Raw genomic sequence first — 19,656 nt, 5'->3', positions numbered from 1 at the left:
TTTGTTAGTCTTTGAAGAGTGTTACATTCTACTGAACCCAATACTTGTGTTATAGAAAAACAAGTAGGGAGCATTTTGAAATCCAATATTTGCTACACTTTCTGATTAACAAGCAGAAGGAGTGGATGTGATCAATACCTGGATTCCCTGAACAAAATATATTTCCTTTGTGGAAAATCTGTCTTGATATGTAGGCTTTTCCCACTTGCCAGCCCCTTCCCTCCCCAAGTCCGGCTCATCGTCACCTCTTTCTTGGACCACTTCAGTCTTCCGCTCCCGCCTGCCTGTCCCTCTCCCACAGAGTCCATTCCCTGTACGGCACTGACCTTTGAAAGTTTTGTGTCCCAATGGGCCACTACTTGGAAAACCTCCAAGGGTTTTCTGCAATGGAATAAATCGCAAACACCCTTCATGGTGTACAAAGCCCTGTGGAGCCGGCCCTTAACTACCTCTCCAAACCATCTCCTACCGCCTGCTTTCCGCCCACATCGCTCCCATCACCTGAATCAGCATTTTGTTCCATGAACACACCCCAATCACCCTCCACTCGGGTGTTTTCCTCTTGCTGTTCCTTCTGCAGAACTCATTCCTTCGACAGGACTGGCCTCTTACCATTTGTGTCCCCATTCATGTGCCCCCCTCCTCAGAAAGGACTCTCTATCCTCCTGAACGACAATTCTGTCCTGCCCCCTCACCTGTTCTCGTTTCTAACACTTATCATTAGCTTATCATCTTGATGGCGTCTATGTTTGTTTCCTGTCTTGTTGCTAGAATGTACAGAGTTTCATGTGTTGCATATAAAACTTAGATGTTGCCTTCATTGCTTTATCCATGTGGTACAGAAGGTGGGAGCTCACTAAATTTTATAGAAAGAATATATAAATTTCAATTCCTGTATTTTTGTAAGTGATGTAGTCAAAACCCTAACAGGCCAGAGTGACTTTAAGCCATCACACAGGGTTTTACCCAGCTACCTGAGGGACTTACTTTAGTAGTTATTTATTCCCTCATTCCTTAAGTCATGCAGCCAATAAATCACTCATTTCTTAGTTGCACTTTATAATCTAACTTTGTATAAAGTTTTCATCCTATCATTTTCTATATGTTTGACAATTATATAAAGAACACGAATTAGAATAAAATCTCAAAGACTATAGAATGTACTGTACCATATGGTGTTTGATAATAAAGAAGTGGAAGGCTTCTTTCTTCCGGAAGACTAATATACTGCTTTAAAAATGTTAAATTATATATTCATAGATATTTAGAGAAACCTCCCTTGGGAAAATATAAATTAAATTCAAGACGATGAACATAGATAAGTAGAATGAATTTGTTATCAGGAGGTTACCTCGAAATGGAAGAGGTGCTTTAAGGGCAAATGAAATTGAAGGTGAGTATAGACATAGGAAGAAAAAAGTCTATGACAGGCAAGAACACAGGAAGTCTATGCTGATTTCTATATACTGTTTCTAATCCACCACTACAAGTAACTCTACGGGATCATCTAGAATTTTGTAGTGCAGAAACGGTACACAAGGTTCGGGGACTGAGGAGAACTAGAAAGTTTTTTGAAAGGACATGATCTCTTCTCTGAAAAAAAAAATGTATATTTACATGCACAGATACCTATAAAGTGTATTTCTTAAGCACCTATTATATTCCAGGGATTCTGTCAATAGCTTTAGCAGCATTATCCTCTAACACTCATGACATCTCTGTGAAAACTTTTATTGCCTTACTTTAGATGAGGAAATGGGAGCAGAGGTAATTTGATTTGTATCAGGTCAGAGAGCAGTAAATGACAGATCCCGGACTCTGGCTGGTTGAGTTCGAAGCCTAGGTGTAGTAAACACACTACACCTCTATCCTGTTGATCTAAACACATTTAAATGGGTCGTTGCTGGTCTTCCATAATTGTATGTGTCATGATAGCAGCCAGAGAATAGTCTGTTGTTTTTCAAGAGTTATTTCTTTTGTTACTACCTTAACTCTAAAAATGAATAGCTAAATGCTCCCCTCGCCTTTTTTAGATTAAAACCTTGAAAGATCTTCAGTGAAATGTTGAATAAATTATGGTATTGCCATATTCCAAAAAGGGTGAAACATTATAATACAAAAGAGTTCTATCATTATGAATTACCCTGGAAGAATGCCTGTCACACACAGTTAAGTAAAAACAGCAACACAGAGGCCAGTGGTCCCTGTTTGCTGTGGAAATGCACATGGAAGTAGGGAAAGGTGGAATCCATACTCTTAATAATGGTTATCTAGGGGATGCCTGGGTGGCTCAGTCAGTTAGGTGTCTGCCTTCAGTTCAGGTCATGGGATCAAGCCCCGCATCGGGCTCTTTGCTCAATGGGGAGCCTGTTTCTCCCTCTCCCTCTGCCTGCCGCTCCCCCTATTTGTGCCCAGTCTCTCTCTCTCACTTCTTCCTTTCTCTCTCTGACAAATAAATAAATAAAATCTTTAAAAAAACCACCAAAAACAATGGTTATCTACTTGTGTGGGGAATCTGTTTTTAATTTCATCTTTGTAGTAGGATTTATTTTCATAAGCATGGGTTACTTTTGTACTTAATAATGAATATAATTTTTTTTCACAACTGTTTGTTTCTAAATATAATCTTCCCATAAGTTTGAATAGCTTCCTCAGATGATTTTCTTTCTTAACCCTTTCCTCCTCCTACCGAAGTACCAGATTTTTAATTTGTTTTACACACTGAACTTCCAGATGAGATTACCACTGAATGAGAGTCCTTAGCAAAAACTTGAAAAACATCAGTCCCCATTATCTCAATATGTACGCTACTGAGATTAGTAATTACTAATTACTAATACATTATACCAATGAGAAATCCCAGCCTACTCTTTTTATTGTATCAAAAGCCATACACATACAATTCGAAAATTAAAAATGAACTAAGTTTGATTTCTTTCACTTGAATGACCATTCAGTGGATGGCCTGGAGAGAATACTAGTCTGCAGTCTAGGGCTTTGGTAATGCAATCTCCAGATTACTTAGAGCACATTCATTTGGTGTTCAGACACCTTGAAAGGAAAATTCTAGGCAAAGCAATTTTAAACCCTATTCTATAGCTTTAAAGGGCTCTCGAGTACCTAAAAATGGACAGAACTAGAAAGGATGTCTTAACCAAGCCTGAACTATCTTTCAGTTAGGAAGTATATTCTGAACGAGTGCGTAAGCTTCCCTTCCGATCTGTTTCAAAAGAACCGGGAGACAGCTTGGCTTAGTCTTGTGAGTTCACCCCAGCACCAAACCCACCAAGGTGGAAGCAGCAGGGTTACTTGTACTCCAGCTGCCAACACTGCATTAACCTGCTGCACTCACTCCCACCACCCCAGATCTGGGCTAAATGCACAACCGTCCCGTGGCTGGCGTAATTCGTAGTAAATTACATGAAATTCAACAAACATTTACTGAGCACTCCCTAGAGTTCTGTGCACTCCTTGGGTTTTGCAAAGCCTCTCAAGATGGGCGTAAGCCCTGCTATCCCACGACACAGAATTTAATGAGGAAGACACAGACCAGAATAACGGACATAAAGCACACTATGATAATGACTTTGTGTGACACTGGGAAGAATACGCAGTTTCGTGGGCGCAGGGTAGGGATTGCTGGCACTTGGTTCTAGTTCAGGCAGTGACGAGGCTTCTGGGGAGAGGCAGCATTTTAACGGAGGCTTGCTGGTGGAAGAGCATGGGCCGTATAATCGTAAGGCATAGGGATGAGGCGGGGAAAACAGTACATGGTAAAGGATAGGAAGAGCAACTGCGCTTCCATTACAGAAAACGTAAAAAGAGATGATGAAGGAAAGGGAGGACGGGCCCAGATCACGATTAAAATGCATGCTTTAAATCACCCAAGGTTTCATTCACAAGTAAGAAACAGAAAGGAGATCTTCTGACGGAGCGCTCCTCCTTCCATGATTACAACTATAGGGTGACCTTATTTCTTATTTAATGAAAATAAAATGGGATTTTTTTAAGAGCTGTAATTTGAAGGAGAAATTCTATTACAGTAGATTACCTGGTCAGGTTTTGAGGGGAGGAGTGGTATGGGAATTTCTTAGTGAAATGAAGAAAAATGCTGATAAGCAGCCTCGTTAGGGAACTTGGGAGCCAGGATAACAAGAATATTGTCCTGGGAGAGAAGTGAAACCTGGGAAGGGTGTATGAAAGGGGGAGGCCCAGAAGGGCACTGCTGGATGACCTCAACTGGAGAGATTCAGTATTTTCATTTCTCTTCCATCTCATGGAGCTAAGAATTTATTGCTCCAAAAGCAAGATTCACATATTAACGGATACATTTCCTTTGAGCAAACCTAAGCAGTCAAATACACCTCTGTTCTTGTCAGGGGAAACTCTCTAGCTCTTAGCTCATTTGCAAAACGGATGCAACACACAATACTAAGGGTTCAGTCCCTCTTTCTATAAACCTGTCTTCTGGCTCAGCTATGGACTCTGTCCATTCCTCTAGACCCAAGGACTGGAACCCACAGTTGCAGAGACGGTTTCCCACGAGAACCATCACCGAAGGACAAAGTATGAGCCAAGGTGCTTTTAAAACCTACCATTCTAACGCCGTTTTCAAAGGCTTGGCGGGTGAGTGGAGCCGGTCCATCCACGGTCTTGCCATCATCATCCGGGCCCCAGCTTGCACTGTAGATATGCACGTGCTGGGGATTGAAGCTAACCGATTTTGCTTCAACCATGTCCGTGACATCTCCATCCAGCATCCGAACCCCTTCCAGACAGAAGGGAATTAGCTTGAATAGAGCATTCACTGTAGAACCCCCAGACAGCCCAAGACATATTCCAATTACAGCAATTGGGGGGCGAAGAATCAACATTTAATCAACACTTAAGTGAGCATCTTCTCCCCCCTGAAAAAGATAACACAGACTCTTCCAAAGTTTTCTTGGAGAGAAAGTAAGTTACGTCGTATGTGAGAGAGCAAAACTTCTTTAAAACCTTTTTTTTATTCATTATTCTCTTTTTGAAAGTTCCCACAATCTCTCCCTTCTCTTTATCCCTGTCTTCAGAGAGTACTTGACAGAGAGCCTCAAGCAATCCATCTTCCCTAAATTTCTCTTTATTAGGTAACTTGTGTTCATAATTGGTATAAAGCATTCTGACCTTAGCGGGCTGACAAAATTTGGAAAGCTGCCTAGTTAGGTTGGTCTAATTTCCTCTCTCCTTAATATTATCTTCTAATCTGTAAGACTGATGTGAACTTAATATATTATTTCTTTGCCAAGTTATTTATAAGTCAAATAATAAATGAGAATGCTCTCTGTGCATGTAACACATCAATTATGTCTCAAAGGGTTTTAACCATGTTCAGTCATTAATCTTCATTTATGTATATTCCCACCAGACAGACAGGGATTTGTTATTAACCTTAACAGGAAAAAAATAGACACAGACACCCAAGAATAAATTACACATCAAATGTCAGGCCTTCTCTCTGTCCTTCTATTCTGGAGACTCTGAACGACAATGAAACATCTAATTGTGAAGTAAACCTATATCTCCTTCAGCTTAAGCTAATAAGCACCACTGAGATGCTGTATTATTTTACAATTCTATCTTTACAGCTCAAGTTTACTCCTTAGAAAAATCTTGTTCTCTAGCGGGATTTCAAGTTTTTCTGGCCACCGACACGTGGGGCTTAAATAATAAAAACCCTAATCAGGCAGCTTTGATACTAGGAGGTTTGAGGCGGGACTTCTGGTGGAAAATCAACAAATTCTTGAAAAGACTACACCTTCTTTGTGCTTTAAAAAAATGTTTAACTTTAAACTCTAAAATTTGCAAACATACAAAACAGAAGAAATGACCATGAGGCCGGAGACAGACAACACTTAACTGGTGACATTCTGCCATATTTCCAGGGGAACCTTTCTCAGCTACATGACAGATAGGTCACTATATCCTTGAATAATTACTTCCAAAAGAACAGTGGAAGTCAACACTCGGGACATATTACATTTCCTCCCAGCGCCCCTAAAGACACTGCACTTGCTTGTAATATCTCTTGACTGTCATTTCCTTGAGACCTTTGGATTTTTAAAGGGATGTATAGACAAGTGACGTGGATCACAAGGGTTATAAATACATTACTTTAAAAATTATCAAAAGGAAACTGTACTTAGAAGGCTTTTCAGCACTCTGTTTTAGGGGAGTAGAATGTCCAGCTGGATGCTCTTTGTGTGTACTGGGTCCTAAGCAGCCACTGGTTTGGTTTAATTTGACATGAATATTCAAAATTTATCTGCACGGTTTTTACTGAAAACAAGAACTATTTCGTATGCCCTCCATTTTTACTTCTTGCTATTTCAAAGGATAAAATGGAACTACAGTTGACCCTTCAACAACTGAGGGTTAGATGCGCTAACCCTCCCCCAACACCACGCAGTCAAAAATCCACGTACAAACTTGACTCCCCAAACACGTAAATAGCAATAACCTACTATTGCCTGGAAGCCTTCCCGATAACATACACAGTTGATGAACACATATTTTATAAGATATGTGCATTACAGATTATATTCTTACAATAAAGTTCAAGAAAAGGTTATTAAGAAAATCTTACAGAGGACATAGTCCGCTTATAGTACTGAACCGTATGTACTGAAAAAAAAATTGTATTTAAGTGGACACACGCAGTTCAAACCTGTGCTGTTTAAGGATCAACTGTATTTTATCGGTACAAAGAAATAAACACTGGGTTGTACCACTGCCAACACAGAGGAGTAGTTACATAATATTTGGGTGTAGTTCCTAGGTCTACAACTGATGGAAGTCCGGGAAAAAAAAAGCTTGATGAAATCGTATCTAGAGGATAATATTCCTTTTCTGACCAAATATTAACAAGTAATTATTTTTGTTTCCTCAAGTTTTAAGATGAAAGGCCCATTTTTCTTTATCTGACTATAAGCCTTCATGCTTTGGGACCGGGGGGTTAATTTATAATTCAGAATGCTCCTGTTTGGGGGATGACAGAACATTGGTGAGTCACTGCCATCCGTTCATTTTCTCATTGAAGTCCTGTTTGGCGAGATCCGCAGCTTGTCTGTGGTTTCGTTCCTTCAGCCCCTCAAGGTCAGTGAATGCTGGGTTAGCACGGGAGAGGGAGGACACGGACATGGACGTGTGTTGGTGCATGTGAGGGACTGTGTGTGTCGTGTCTGGGACAGCAAGCAGGGTTGATTAGCAGCTACCATGGTCACTGGAAACTCTTGAGACTATCAAGGGTGTCCGGCACCCTCATCGTTCTTCAGGGGAAGTTTCTGTCTCCTTTCCTTAGCTCCCTCATGAACTTACCCCCGACGCACAACAGATGCTCTCAGAGTACAGCTAATTACTGGTTAACAAGCTGCCATACTCTAAGAATTCAGTGTGAAATAAAGGACAGAAAGAGGTCAAATGCACTGAGCACTGATATTTGAGGTAGTGTCAGGAACCTTTTCTTAGCACCGTTACTAAACACCCCCAATATGTCACGTTACAAGATCTCTACATTTACTCTAGGAAGGACAGTTATTTTTATTTTAAATGCAATTCTATATACCACTTGGCAACAATAGTGTACTGGAAATGAAGATGTCAGTCTAGTTACCAGGAAGGTCATTCATCTGTGACACTGGTTAGGAAAACCCCCTAGGGGACACCTTCGAGCCACTAGGATCTATCCTGTCTCTTACCACGTGCCTGCGGTATCAGGTGACAGCTGACGAGGATAATTACAAATGTGAAGGAGTTTGCTTCTGTCAATGCCTACGTTGATACTCCCTTAGGTCTTTGTGGTAGGCATACTTATATCTGAGTTTGTGCATGTGTGTGTAATGTACATACATAATCTGGGATTATTAACAACAACTCTATTGCTCTATTATGGGTCTACAAAAGGAGATTATACCAATTCCCATTTTAATTTCCATTAAAAAGGAACTTTCGGTAAAACATAAGGAAAAAGGGGAAAAAATGGATTTTCCGTTCTGACATTACTTTCAGAATGTCTCTCTCCATAGAGACACCATGGGCTGACATTAAGGTGATCAGTTCTTTGCGACCCAGGCAGCCACTGGATAGATCGGGACAGATGTCAATGACCCCAAATTCATGACTGGACAGGTTCTCCATGCCTGTTTTAAATCAAGAAACATCTGTGCTCGCACCCCCAGAAGGGTACTGCTTCAAAAGCCCTGAACTTTATTTAATAACACACGTGAAGACAGTCCTTTTCGGCCACAGTTGAACACTGCCCTGCCAACGAAGCCCTGTCTTGAGCTCTGAAAGAGTGCTCCATCTACCCACGTTTGTTTCCCGTACCTCCGATCTTGGCATTGAAAGCAATTCCGACCGTGCAGTGAGAGTTGTTCGCTGCGGCTGCCACTTCTCCAGCACAGCGGGTCCCGTGCCTGCAGGGAGAACACACACACGTGTTCAAGGAAGACACTCCATTCTTCTCAACTCGCAACGTCCTCTCCACCAGCTGGACTCCAGAGGCGTGAAGCCTGCGTCAAGCTGTGGATGTTTCTGGAACTTCTACCCAAGTAGCCCTTAGCCTACCCACTGCCAGCTTTTAATTATATTCTGTTTCGGATTCTGATTGATATACATATTCCTTATACCTTGATTTCCCAATCAGGAAATCTCCTTGAAAGCTAAACTCGAATAGTGTGTTTCTTTGTATTCTCTAAACTTCCATTGTCCAATATGGTAACTACCAGCCATCTGTGGCTGTTGGGTACTTGAAATGCTGCTTGTGTGACCTTATCTCAACTTTAATTTTAATTAAGGAACTGGCACTCAATTCAATTATTACGAAATTTAAGAACGTCAGTATATGCGAATCTGCTTCTTACTGTAAATTTAAGTAGAGATCAAGTATCTGCAGTCAAATGTCATCTAAAATATGATGTGCAGTAACTATACACTGGATTTCCAAGATTTTGTATGAGAAAACAACGTGAAATAGTCCACGATACTTGTTTTCTATAAATGAAATGAAATCTGTTATTTAATAAAATGTATCATCAGTATTTATTTCACCTGTTTCCACCACTTTAAAAACACGGCTACTAGAAAAGCAGACGCCTTTTTCTGGAAAACATTCCTTTTATTTCTCATCACAGTGACTTTGTTCCTCAGAAAAAAATCCTTTTGTTGAAAGGACTTCTAAGACCATCCCATGCAAGGATAGCAAAGAAGTTCCAAGTGCAAAGTACAATCTGTTTAGAAATGTTGACCTAACGCTCTGCTGAGAAGAATCCCGAGGTCTGGCTGAGCCCAGGGAAAGGAGACTAGGGCTGATGGCTATTAACTGCCCTGGATGCAGAACAGGGGTATGAGGCGTATGACAACCGCTGTGGGGGTATCAGTCATTGCTAATGAAGTCCAAGGCTCAACCCCTCACCCTCATTTTTAGAGATGGGGATGCTTAAGGAGCCCTGAGATGTAAGAAGATAGGGTGAAATCAGCCTAATAGTGACTAAGACTCAGTTCCCCCAAATACTATGTCATTATTTTTTATTTTACAGCATAGACCACGCTCGTCATGGGCTAGGATTACCATCTGTGCAACTGTAAATGAGTGACTGCTTACAAATGGACACGTACACACGCAAGTTCATATAACAGACATATGTTCTGCTTAGTCCACTTACTAATGTCACGCTTATCTTACTATGTCAATATTAGCCTGTCTGTCCTTAAAAAGCTGACTATTACCCCCTGTCATCTTTTAAATGGTACCCCGCCCATAATCTATTTCTCAAGTGCTTGATTTCTGGAAATTGACCCAGTTTTTCACTGAGAGTAACAAGGCTACGAAAAACAATCTCGAGCCTTTATATACTTGGATAACTTGGGATAAATTCTACAAATGGAATGACTGGATCAAAGAGCGCAGAATATATTGTCAAGTTGTTAATGGAAGATTAAAGTAATAAAACCAAACCTCAAAAAAAACCTTTGCAGGATGGATAAATATTATTAAAAAACATATTTTTATGTATGACCAAAAAAAAAAGACCATAAGCCTACTCAAATGACAATATGAAGAATGGAGGAAATATCTGAACAGACCCATGTCTATAAACCCCTAGTATGAGTTTTTTAATCTTTTCATCCTTGCCAATCTGACATGAAAAATGTTATCTCATTGTTGCTTCTCTTTTTATCCCCTCAGATTACATTTGTTATTGTCCATCTTTTCAAATATTTATTAGCTATTTCTATTTCTTGCTTTGAGAATAATCGTTTATGTCTTTTGCCCAAAATTTCTTATTGTTTTCCCATCATAGCTATTGTACATACGTTTCTATATGTGTTATTTGGAACACAGCAATCGTATTTATGGCAATTTTAGGATGTTCCACACAGCAATTAATTTTGATGCACTCATAATTATCTTGCCCTACTGATATCTGGTCATACCACTTTCATCATCAAAAAAATGATCCATTTTTAAAAGAAAAAAAGATTTCTTTTGTAAACTACAAGCTGAACTACTAATTTTACCCCTGAGCTCAGCAAGTATTTACTATAATTCTTCATCAGTCTCTGATTATGTATTACTTCATGGTGTAATTTTTTCTTCACACGTCAAATACCCTTTATGAGTCCATTGTTCTTAAACTTCACTGTATCTATCATTAACTAAGAAAAGTGCTATGGGATCATAAGGATGAGATTCTCATTCTCCAATGGTTATTTATGAGTCCATTATGACAAGTTTGTTCATTGTATTATGGATTTGATATTGTTTTCTGCAGTTCTGTCAATTTTTATTTTATTTAGAATGGAATGATTAAATCTTCCTCGTGAAACTATTTATGAAAATTCAGTAAAACTCTGGGATTCTTGCAGTAAAAACAAAACAAAACAAAAATTAAAGAAACCAGGCTAATAGCCGGGCTAATAATTAAATTGCATACCTCTTTGTCCTCTTTACTATCAAACATTCTGTGTTCCTATCAGTTATACCTCTCTTTTATTTGACACAGAGAGAGAGAGCACAAGTAGGCAGAGCAGCAGGCAGAGGGAGAGGGAGAAGCCGGCTTCCTTGCTGAGCAGGGAGCCCAATGCGGGGCTTGATCTCAGGACCCTGGGATCATGACCTGAGCCAAAGGCAGCCACTTAACCAACTAAGCCACCCAGGTGCCCCAAACTTTTTGAGTACTTTTTTTTTTTTTTTTAAGAGATTTTATTTATTTATTTGAATGAGAGAGTGAGAATGGGAAAGACCGCATGAGAGGGAAGAGGTCAGAGGGAGAAGCAGGGTCGCTGCTGAGCAGGGAGCCTGATGTGGGACTCAATCCCGGGACTCTGAGATGATGACCTGACCTGAAGGCAGTTGCTTAACCAACTGAGCCACCCAGGCGCCCCTTATATCTCTTATAAATAGAATATAATTACATTTTTTTGAAGCTAGGCTACCTTTGTCTTTAACTAAAAATAGGTCCATTTACAGAGACTAAATCCCATTGTTATATTAATGCTTACTGTAGCTATTTGCTATTTGCTCAAGGATACCTAACTCCACAAAGTCTATAAGTCATCAACACGTTTTTCAATTTTTCCCAAACGATACAGACTAGAATGCTTTATTTATTTATTTATTTATTTAAAAGACTTTATATATTTGTCAGAGAGACAGAGAGCACAAGCAGGGGGAGAACCAGGCAGGGGGAGAAGCAGGCTCCCCACTGAGCAAGAAGCCTGATGTGAGACTTGATCCCAGGACCCCAGGATCATGACCTGAGCCAAAGGCGGATGCTTAACTGATTAAATCACCCAGGTGTCCCACAGACTAGAATTTTTTTTTTTTTTAAAGATTTTTTTTTTTTTTTATTTGACAGAGAGAGATCACAAGCAGGCAGAGAGGCAGGCAGAGAGAGAGAGGAGGAAGCAGGTTCTCTGCTGAGCAGAGAGCCCGATGCGGGGCTCGATCCCAGGACCCTGAGATCATGACCTGAGCCAAAGGCAGCGGCTTAACCCGCTGAGCACCCAGGCGCCCCCAGACTAGAATGTTTTAATTGTGATTACTCTTTAGCACATGAAATCTCCATGATTACAGTTATACATTGGAATTTTTGACTTTGGAAACTAACCCATTAGTGTCATTATTTTGAATAATCAACGTTTGTTTAGATATACAAATAGTCTTTGCTCTATTTGTTTTTTTAGTTATAACTCCTTCTAGGATCCTGGATTTTTTTTTTTTTTTCTGAAGAATATTGTATAAATGCGTCCATCAGGGAGTCTCTTGGTGGCCTTAGAAAATGACTTTATTTTACTATTGTTTTTGAAAAATAATTTTACTGGGAATAACAATCTAGACTAATGGCCCTTCAAAAATGCCATTCCACTGTCTTCAAGCTTCTATTGTTTCTGATGAGAAATCAGCCATCTTGGCGTTTTAGTTCTCTCTGGGCACTTTTCAGATCTTCTCTTTGTCTTTTCTACTCTGCAGGTTCATTAAGACATTGAATGTTTGAATTTTTAAAAATTCTTTCTTAGAATTCCTAGACCTGTGATTTAATGCTTAAATCATCAAGAGTCTTAGCTGCTACTTTTTTTTTTTTTTTAAAGATTTTATTTATTTGACAGCGAGAGATCACAAGTAGGCAGAGAGGCAGACAGAGAGAGAGAGGGTAGGAAGCAGGCTCCCTGCAAAGCAGAGAGCCTGACGTGGGGCTCGATCCCAGGACCCTGGGATCATGACCTGAGCCGAAGGCAGAGGCTTTAACCCACTGAGCCACCCAGGTGCCCCTCGGCTGCTACCTTTGAAAGCTATCTTAATCTTCCATTTCACCTTCAGATTTCCCATAGCTTTCTCTCCCTAGGCTGCTCTCCCCATAATCTGCTCAGTTCTGTATTTCACTTATCTTCACCCATGCCTAACCTGCTATTTAGCCCATCACTGCATTATTCGTGTTGAGTGTTATATGTTTTATTTAATTTTTTTTGAAGTTCTTTTTCAAACCCACCTGGTTAATTTGAATAGTTTCTTTAAAAAAACAAACTGTTCAATTCTATGTACTGAAATATATATTTCTTGATATATATGAATTATATGTAATAATTCTCAAACATTTCAAACTACTTCTGCTCTTTTTGCTGCTGGATTGTTTCCATGGTGATGTTTTCCCCATGTGGGGGGTGAACGGTCCATTTAGGTGGTCATGTTGTTTGCTTTTATCTTTGTGAATTCTTTGAGGCTGGACTGGGTGATGCATCAAGGGTTCTGTTTTATGCAAGTGTTTTCTCACTTCACTACCATCCTTGCACTTTTAAAAATCCAGCTCCAGGCTGGCTGGGTTTAGCTGATCACTCTGGAAAATTCCTAGTGTCCACCTATTGCCTACGCCCTTTACAGATCCAAGCTTTCACAAAGAAATACTCTGTGTGTCCCATTAGCCCCACCATGCACTAAAAAATTCTTTAATATTTTCCCAGGAGTTTTAGATGTACTACAGTAGGAGAGATTTAATTAAATATCTTTTCTACCTTAATATTTTTAAAACGTAAGAAGTAACTTGGCTCTGTATTCCTAAAATTCAATAAAACCCTGCACATATTATGTGCATCATTAATGTACAGTGAATTCTCCTATGTGAAGAGAAAGAGTGACTACTTCCTTATAAAAACATTTTTTTGCAAAGATTTCTGTGTATCGCTCTATATCATGACCAATGATGAACCATCTTTGGGAAACAGGGGAGTTATTGCTCTACCACTGATGTATATATTTTAAATATCACTTAATAGACTGTAACATGCTGTAGTTCAGGGTCCAAATTGCTAACTCAACTACATTTAAACAGCCCACTCTCTTCAGATGACATTGATCATTACTCCAAGCAAAGTACTAGTCATCTTTTTATTTTTGTACCTTAGTTGGATTCAGTGTTTTGATGGATTTAAAACAGATCATAGAACAATGGATATCATCAAGACCTATTCAAGTGTAGGAACAAGATTCAATTTCTTCCTTAAAGAATAAGGGTGGTCAGCATTAAGTATATTCGTGATGTCCATTAATTATAAAAGTCACAAAAACAGACAAACGTCTTTGCTTCAGATGTATTTTTCTTCAGAGACAATAGAGGATGAGCATTTAGAGTATTTTCAGTGTAAGTAGGACCATTTCAGTAGATCTTAGTCCAAAAAACGATAGGCTCATTCTATTACATTCTGACCTACATGCACCTGGATGAGAATTTACTAGCCAACTTCTACATTAACACCCCTTGGAAAATTAGTTAGTTGTTTAGCTTCTTTGTATATGTTTATGCTACTGCTAAGACACATTCTTTTCTGAGACCCCAGAAGATAACCCAATGATATAAATTATAATGGATATTTAGACAAGTGGCAAAGTAAGTTAGACATTATCAGGGGAAAAAAAAAAAGGAGATGCACACAAACTAGGAAGTGAAAAAGGCATCGCTTCTCCAATTCTCTTAAGCATATTGGCATTGTTGTCAGGGCCCTAGTAAGTCACAAAATGCTCTGTCATATAATTTTTATTTGAATAAACTGTTTGGTTCTTAAAGAGCATCTTGACTGACAGATCATGAGAGTCCTTGTTCTACCATTCCAAGTCCTCTCATCTATTACATGATCTGTTCCCAACAATAAACCACTGCAATTAAAGATCTTAGAAGTTTTACCTGGGCTCTGTGATTGAAAACAAGGAAAATGAGATCAGAGAGTGCCTGCTAATTCATTTCTATAATATTGTGAACTCAAACAAGTGAAGTGAAGTGAATACAGAATATGAATTCGTAGTTGACCCCAAAATACTGCCTACGTGTATTCTCTTGCTTTCTCCTAGCCCAGACTAGTCACAAAGTCCCACTGCTTTGTGTACTTTGTTTCTTCTGTATAAATGAGTGGGGATGAAAATACTAACGTACTTGAGCTTTACTGTAGATGTGAAGATGCAAGTCAGCTCAGCAACGAATCTGAGACATCAAGACACATGGAAAATGTCTACCCCGACGTTGCTACCTCATTGCTCACAAGTCAAAATTACACTTGTCCGAATCGAGCAACAAGTTGGAGAAAAACTACTTTTTTTTTTTTTTGAAAGACTTTCTATTCCATTTCCTTCTTGAAACAAACATCTTCAGCTGTTCATGGATTCGGTCTACCCCCTCACTGAATAGAAATTCCCTTTTGACATCTGGTATGTCCATTCTCTTTGGCGTATTTTGGTTTTGTTTAAATCGGAGTGAAAACTTTCCATTTCAAAGGCTCCCTTAGAAAGGGGGGCAAGAAATAATGATGTATTTGATGTGTTCTCCAAACTATCACTTCGAACTGATGTTTCTGACTGCTCGCCTTGTTCTTGATAATATTCCCACCTTGTGCTTACATCACGCCAACCATTTCTAAGTATTTGAACTTCAATGGATTCTCACCTCAACCCTCTGAAGCAAAACAGGTATCACTTCTCTAGTTTGACAAATGAGAAAATTCCAGCAGTCAGATGGGGACTGGAAGGTACAAAACATGGCAGGGCAAAGACTAGATCCAGCTCTCCGGAATCCTTCTGTGAGGTCTTTTCGTGGTTCCAGCAGAAGTCAGAAGGGCCCACAGTCCTGCCTTTGAATGGATGCCAAGATTTCACGACTTCTTTGCTGGCTCCCCTACTTATTCCATGCCATGGTGGCGACCTTATTCCTTCGTTACTATTGATGACAGGATATTTGACAGTATATTTTATAGAATCTCCCTAATAAATTATTCACCTTGAGTGAGAAGGAGAAAATGCCAGGAATCTTAAAAATGAAAACTTAAGAAGAATGGAAAAGAGCTGAAAATAGATTATGGCCCTGTCTTTAGCTTTAGCTTTAAAGCTCACGAAACATGTTAGGGAAAAAAAAAAAAAAGAAAAGGTAAATTAAAACTTTTAAAAAGTAGAAAAGAAATCATCCATTCCATTTTTTGGTGATGAGTTTTTGTGAGACGATTAAAATCCTAGCTTCTGATGTGACTACAATTACAAGCAGTCCCTGAGGCTTCCATAATATTACTTTTTTTTTTTTTTAATACAAGGAAGGAATTCAGAAAAACTCATTGAAAATAACTGCTAAGGGCTGAATGTTTGTGCCCATCCCCACCCTCCATTCATATGCTGAAAACCTAATCCCAGTGTGATGGTCTCTGGAGCTGGGGCCTTGGGGAGGCTTTTAGGTCACACAGGTGGAGGCCTCATGATAGGATTAGGAACAGCAGAGAACAAACTTCCTTTCTTTCTCTCCATCCTGTGCGCACATATTTCTGCAAACCGGGAGAGAGCCCTCCCTGGAAACTGAATCTTGGACTGTCCAGCTTCCAGAACTGTGAAAAATAAGTATTTACTATTTCAGCCACCCCCTCTATGGGACTCCATTATCGCAGCTTCAACTAAGACAATAACCAAAAGCTATATAAAACAAGATATTCAGAGACACTCTGATCACCTAATACTGGAAGAATCTTCAGCATAAACTTTAAATATCACAGCCTTTATACTTAGCTAAAGACATTGTGAATCTTCCTCTCCATCTTCAAGGAGAGATATACAATAGTTAAAGAAATTAATAAAAGTTAGCATTCATCAACTGTTCCAAAGTTGGAACAGATATGTTGTGGGCAAGAGAATAAAAAATATATTTTATAATATTAACTAGTAATAGGACACTACTAAAAGGCATCAGATATATCACAGGTCAATGACCAGCAAAGGATTTTAAAAAGCAGATTTTTTTGAGAGGTTTAAACGTACTGTTAGTTTGACACATACACACACAGGCACACATCAAGTACACACAGAAACTGGTGAAATCTGAACATGGTCTGCAGAGTGTATTAAGGCCAATTTCCTGGTTTTGGTATTTCACTGTAATTGCATAAGCTGTCATCAGTGGGGGAATCTAGATGAAGGATATGGGGGTCTTGTACTATTTTTGCAACCTCTTGAGATTTGTAATCTTTTTAAACTTAAAAATGATTGTAGGTCTGAAGAATCTATAGTTATTTGAAATACTGACTATAATTCAAGATGGGTATTTTAGTCAGGACACAAAATATTGACGATAAAATAAATAAAACCCTAGTGGTCAGTATACTGCCTTTTATACATTTTTTTTATATTTTTCATAAATTTTTAAAATTATTTTTTAAAATTGAAGTATAAGTAACACAATGTTATACTAGTTTCAGGTGTACAAAATAATGATTTAACAATTCTATACATTTCTCCGCGCTCACGATAAGTGCACTCTCAATCCCTTTTATCTATTTCATTCATTCCTACTCCCCTTCTGGCAACCATGTTTGTTCTCCAGATTTAAGTCTGTTTTTTGTCTCTTTTTCCTTTGTTCTTTTGTTTCTTAAAGTACATATAGGAGTGAAATCAAATGGTATTTGTCTTTCTCTGACTTATTTCACTTAGCATAATACCCTCTAGGTCCAACCATATTGTTGCAAAAAGTAAGATTTCTTTCTTTTTTATAGCTGAATAGAATTCCATTTTGTGTGTGTGTGTGTGTGTGTGTGTGTGTGTGTGTGTGTACACCACATCTTCATCCATCCATCTATTGATGGACTGTTGGGTTGCTTCCATATCTTGACTATTATAAATAATACTGCAATAAACAGAGTGGTGTTTGTATCCTTTTGAATTCATGTTTTACTTCCTTTGGCTAAATACCCAGCAGTGAAATCACTGGATCATACGGTAATTTCATTGTTAATTTTTAACAACCTCCATAATGTCTTCCACAGTGGCTGCACCCGTTTGCATTCCCACCAACAGAGCGCGAGGGTTCCTTTATCTCCACATCCTTGCCAACATATGCTGTTTCTTGTCTTTTTGATTTTAGCCATTCTGACAGGTATGAGGGGATGTCACACTGTGGTTTTGATTTGCATTTCCCTGATTGGTGATGTTGAGCATCTTTTCATGTGTGCATTGGCCATCTGTATGTCTTCTTTGGAGAAATGTTTATTCAGGTCCTCTATTTTTTGGGGTTATTTGTTTATTGGTGTTAAGTTCTTTACATATTTTGGATCTGAACCCCTTATCAGATATATTACTTGCAAATATCTTCTCCCTTTCAGTAAATTGCCTTGTCATTTTGTTGGTGGTTTCCTTTGCTGTGCAAAAGCTTTTTGTCTTGGTGTGGTCTCAACGTTTATTTTTACTTTGGTTTCTCTTGCCTTAGGAGGCATAGCTAGAAAAATGTTGCTAAGGCCAATGTCAAAGAAATTACTATGTTTTCTTCTAGGAAGTTTATGGTTTTTTTTTTGTTTGTTTGTTTTTTTAAAGATTTTATTTATTTATTTGACAGAGAGAGATCACAAGTAGACAGAGAGGCAGGCAGAGAGAGAGAGAGAGAGAAGCAGGCTCCCTGCTGAGCAGTGAGCCCGATGCGGGACTCGATCCCAGGACCCCGAGATCATGACCTGAGCCGAAGGCAGCGGCTTAACCCACTGAGCCACCCAGGCGCCCGGAAGTTTATGGTTTTGAAGACACACATTTAGGTCTTTAATCCATTTTGAGTTTATTCATGTTTATAGTGTGAGAAAATGGTCCAGTTTTCCTACCACCATTCGTTGAAAAGACTGTCTTCTCCCCATCTTCTATCCTTTCCTCTTTTGTTGTAGGTTAATTGACCATATACGCATTGGTTTATTATTTCTGGGCACTCTATTCTGTTCCACTGATCTCTATTTTTGTGCCAGTACCATACTCTCTTGATTACTACAGCTTTGTAGTGTATCTTGAAATTTGAGACTGCGATATCTCCAGCTTTATTGTTCTTTCTCAAGATTGCTTTGGCTACTTAGGGACTTTTGTGGTCCCATATAAATTCTAGAACTATTTGCTCCAGTTCTGCGAAAAACGTTGGTATTCTCATAGGGATTGCTTTAGATCTGTAAATCGCTTTGGGCCGTATGAACATTTTAACAACACAGGTTCTTCCAATCTACAAGTATGGCCTATCTTTCCACTGGTTTGTGTCATCTTCAAATTTCTTCCATTAGTTTTTTATCATTTTCAGAGTACAGGTCTTTTACCTCCTTATTTAAGTTTACTCTTAGCTATTTTATTATTTTTGGTACAATTATAATTGTTTTCTTAATTTCTTTTTCTAACCCCTTCGTTATTAGTGCATATAAATGAAACAGATTTCTCTATTTTACTTTTGTGTTCTGAGACTTTACTGAATTCATTTATCAGTTCTGGTATTTACTGGCACAGTCTCCAGAATTTTCTCTATAGAGTATCATGTCATCAGCAAAAAATGAAACTTTCATGTCTTCCTTTGCAGTTTAGATACTTATTGTTCTTGTCAATATGTGGTTTTAAAAGTGTTCTCTTACCTCTGCCACGTCCCCTCTTCTTTACCCTCTTCCAGCCTAGACCTTTGACATCCTTTCTTTCCCCCTCCTCCTTCTGTCTGCCCCAGCCTAGGAAAATAGCTTATTCATTACTACCTGAATTCATTGTTAACTATGGCAGCCTGTATATCAACAAGAAAATAGCTTGGTTTGTCAGAAAATCTAGTTTGTTACCTCACTTCTGCTGCTTTCTCAAATATGAAGTTGCATGGACTGAAGTACATT

At 38.9% G+C, this 19,656-nt stretch overlaps 1 protein-coding gene across 2 annotated transcripts in view; it reads right to left on the bottom strand.

The window, feature by feature from the left end:
* The window catches only part of LOC111153546 (proprotein convertase subtilisin/kexin type 5), a 455,156-nt gene that overhangs the window by 284,341 nt on the left and 151,159 nt on the right, over nucleotides 1–19,656 (bottom strand). For both annotated transcript variants that reach the window (XM_022512624.1, XM_022512625.1), the window contains exons 6-7: nucleotides 8,359–8,447; nucleotides 4,596–4,768 (exon numbers count right to left, since the gene is read on the bottom strand). In XM_022512624.1, the coding sequence (XP_022368332.1) occupies nucleotides 4,596–4,768; nucleotides 8,359–8,447 (262 nt within the window). The remainder of the gene's footprint in view (nucleotides 1–4,595; nucleotides 4,769–8,358; nucleotides 8,448–19,656) is intronic.

The sequence above is a fragment of the Enhydra lutris genome, unplaced genomic scaffold (genome assembly GCF_002288905.1).
Source record: "Enhydra lutris kenyoni isolate GAN:26980312 unplaced genomic scaffold, ASM228890v2 scaffoldscaffold33, whole genome shotgun sequence".
Classification (NCBI taxonomy): domain Eukaryota; kingdom Metazoa; phylum Chordata; class Mammalia; order Carnivora; family Mustelidae; genus Enhydra; species Enhydra lutris.
The sequence above is the reverse complement of the archived record's forward strand: the minus strand, read 5'-3'. Positions and strand labels throughout refer to the sequence as shown.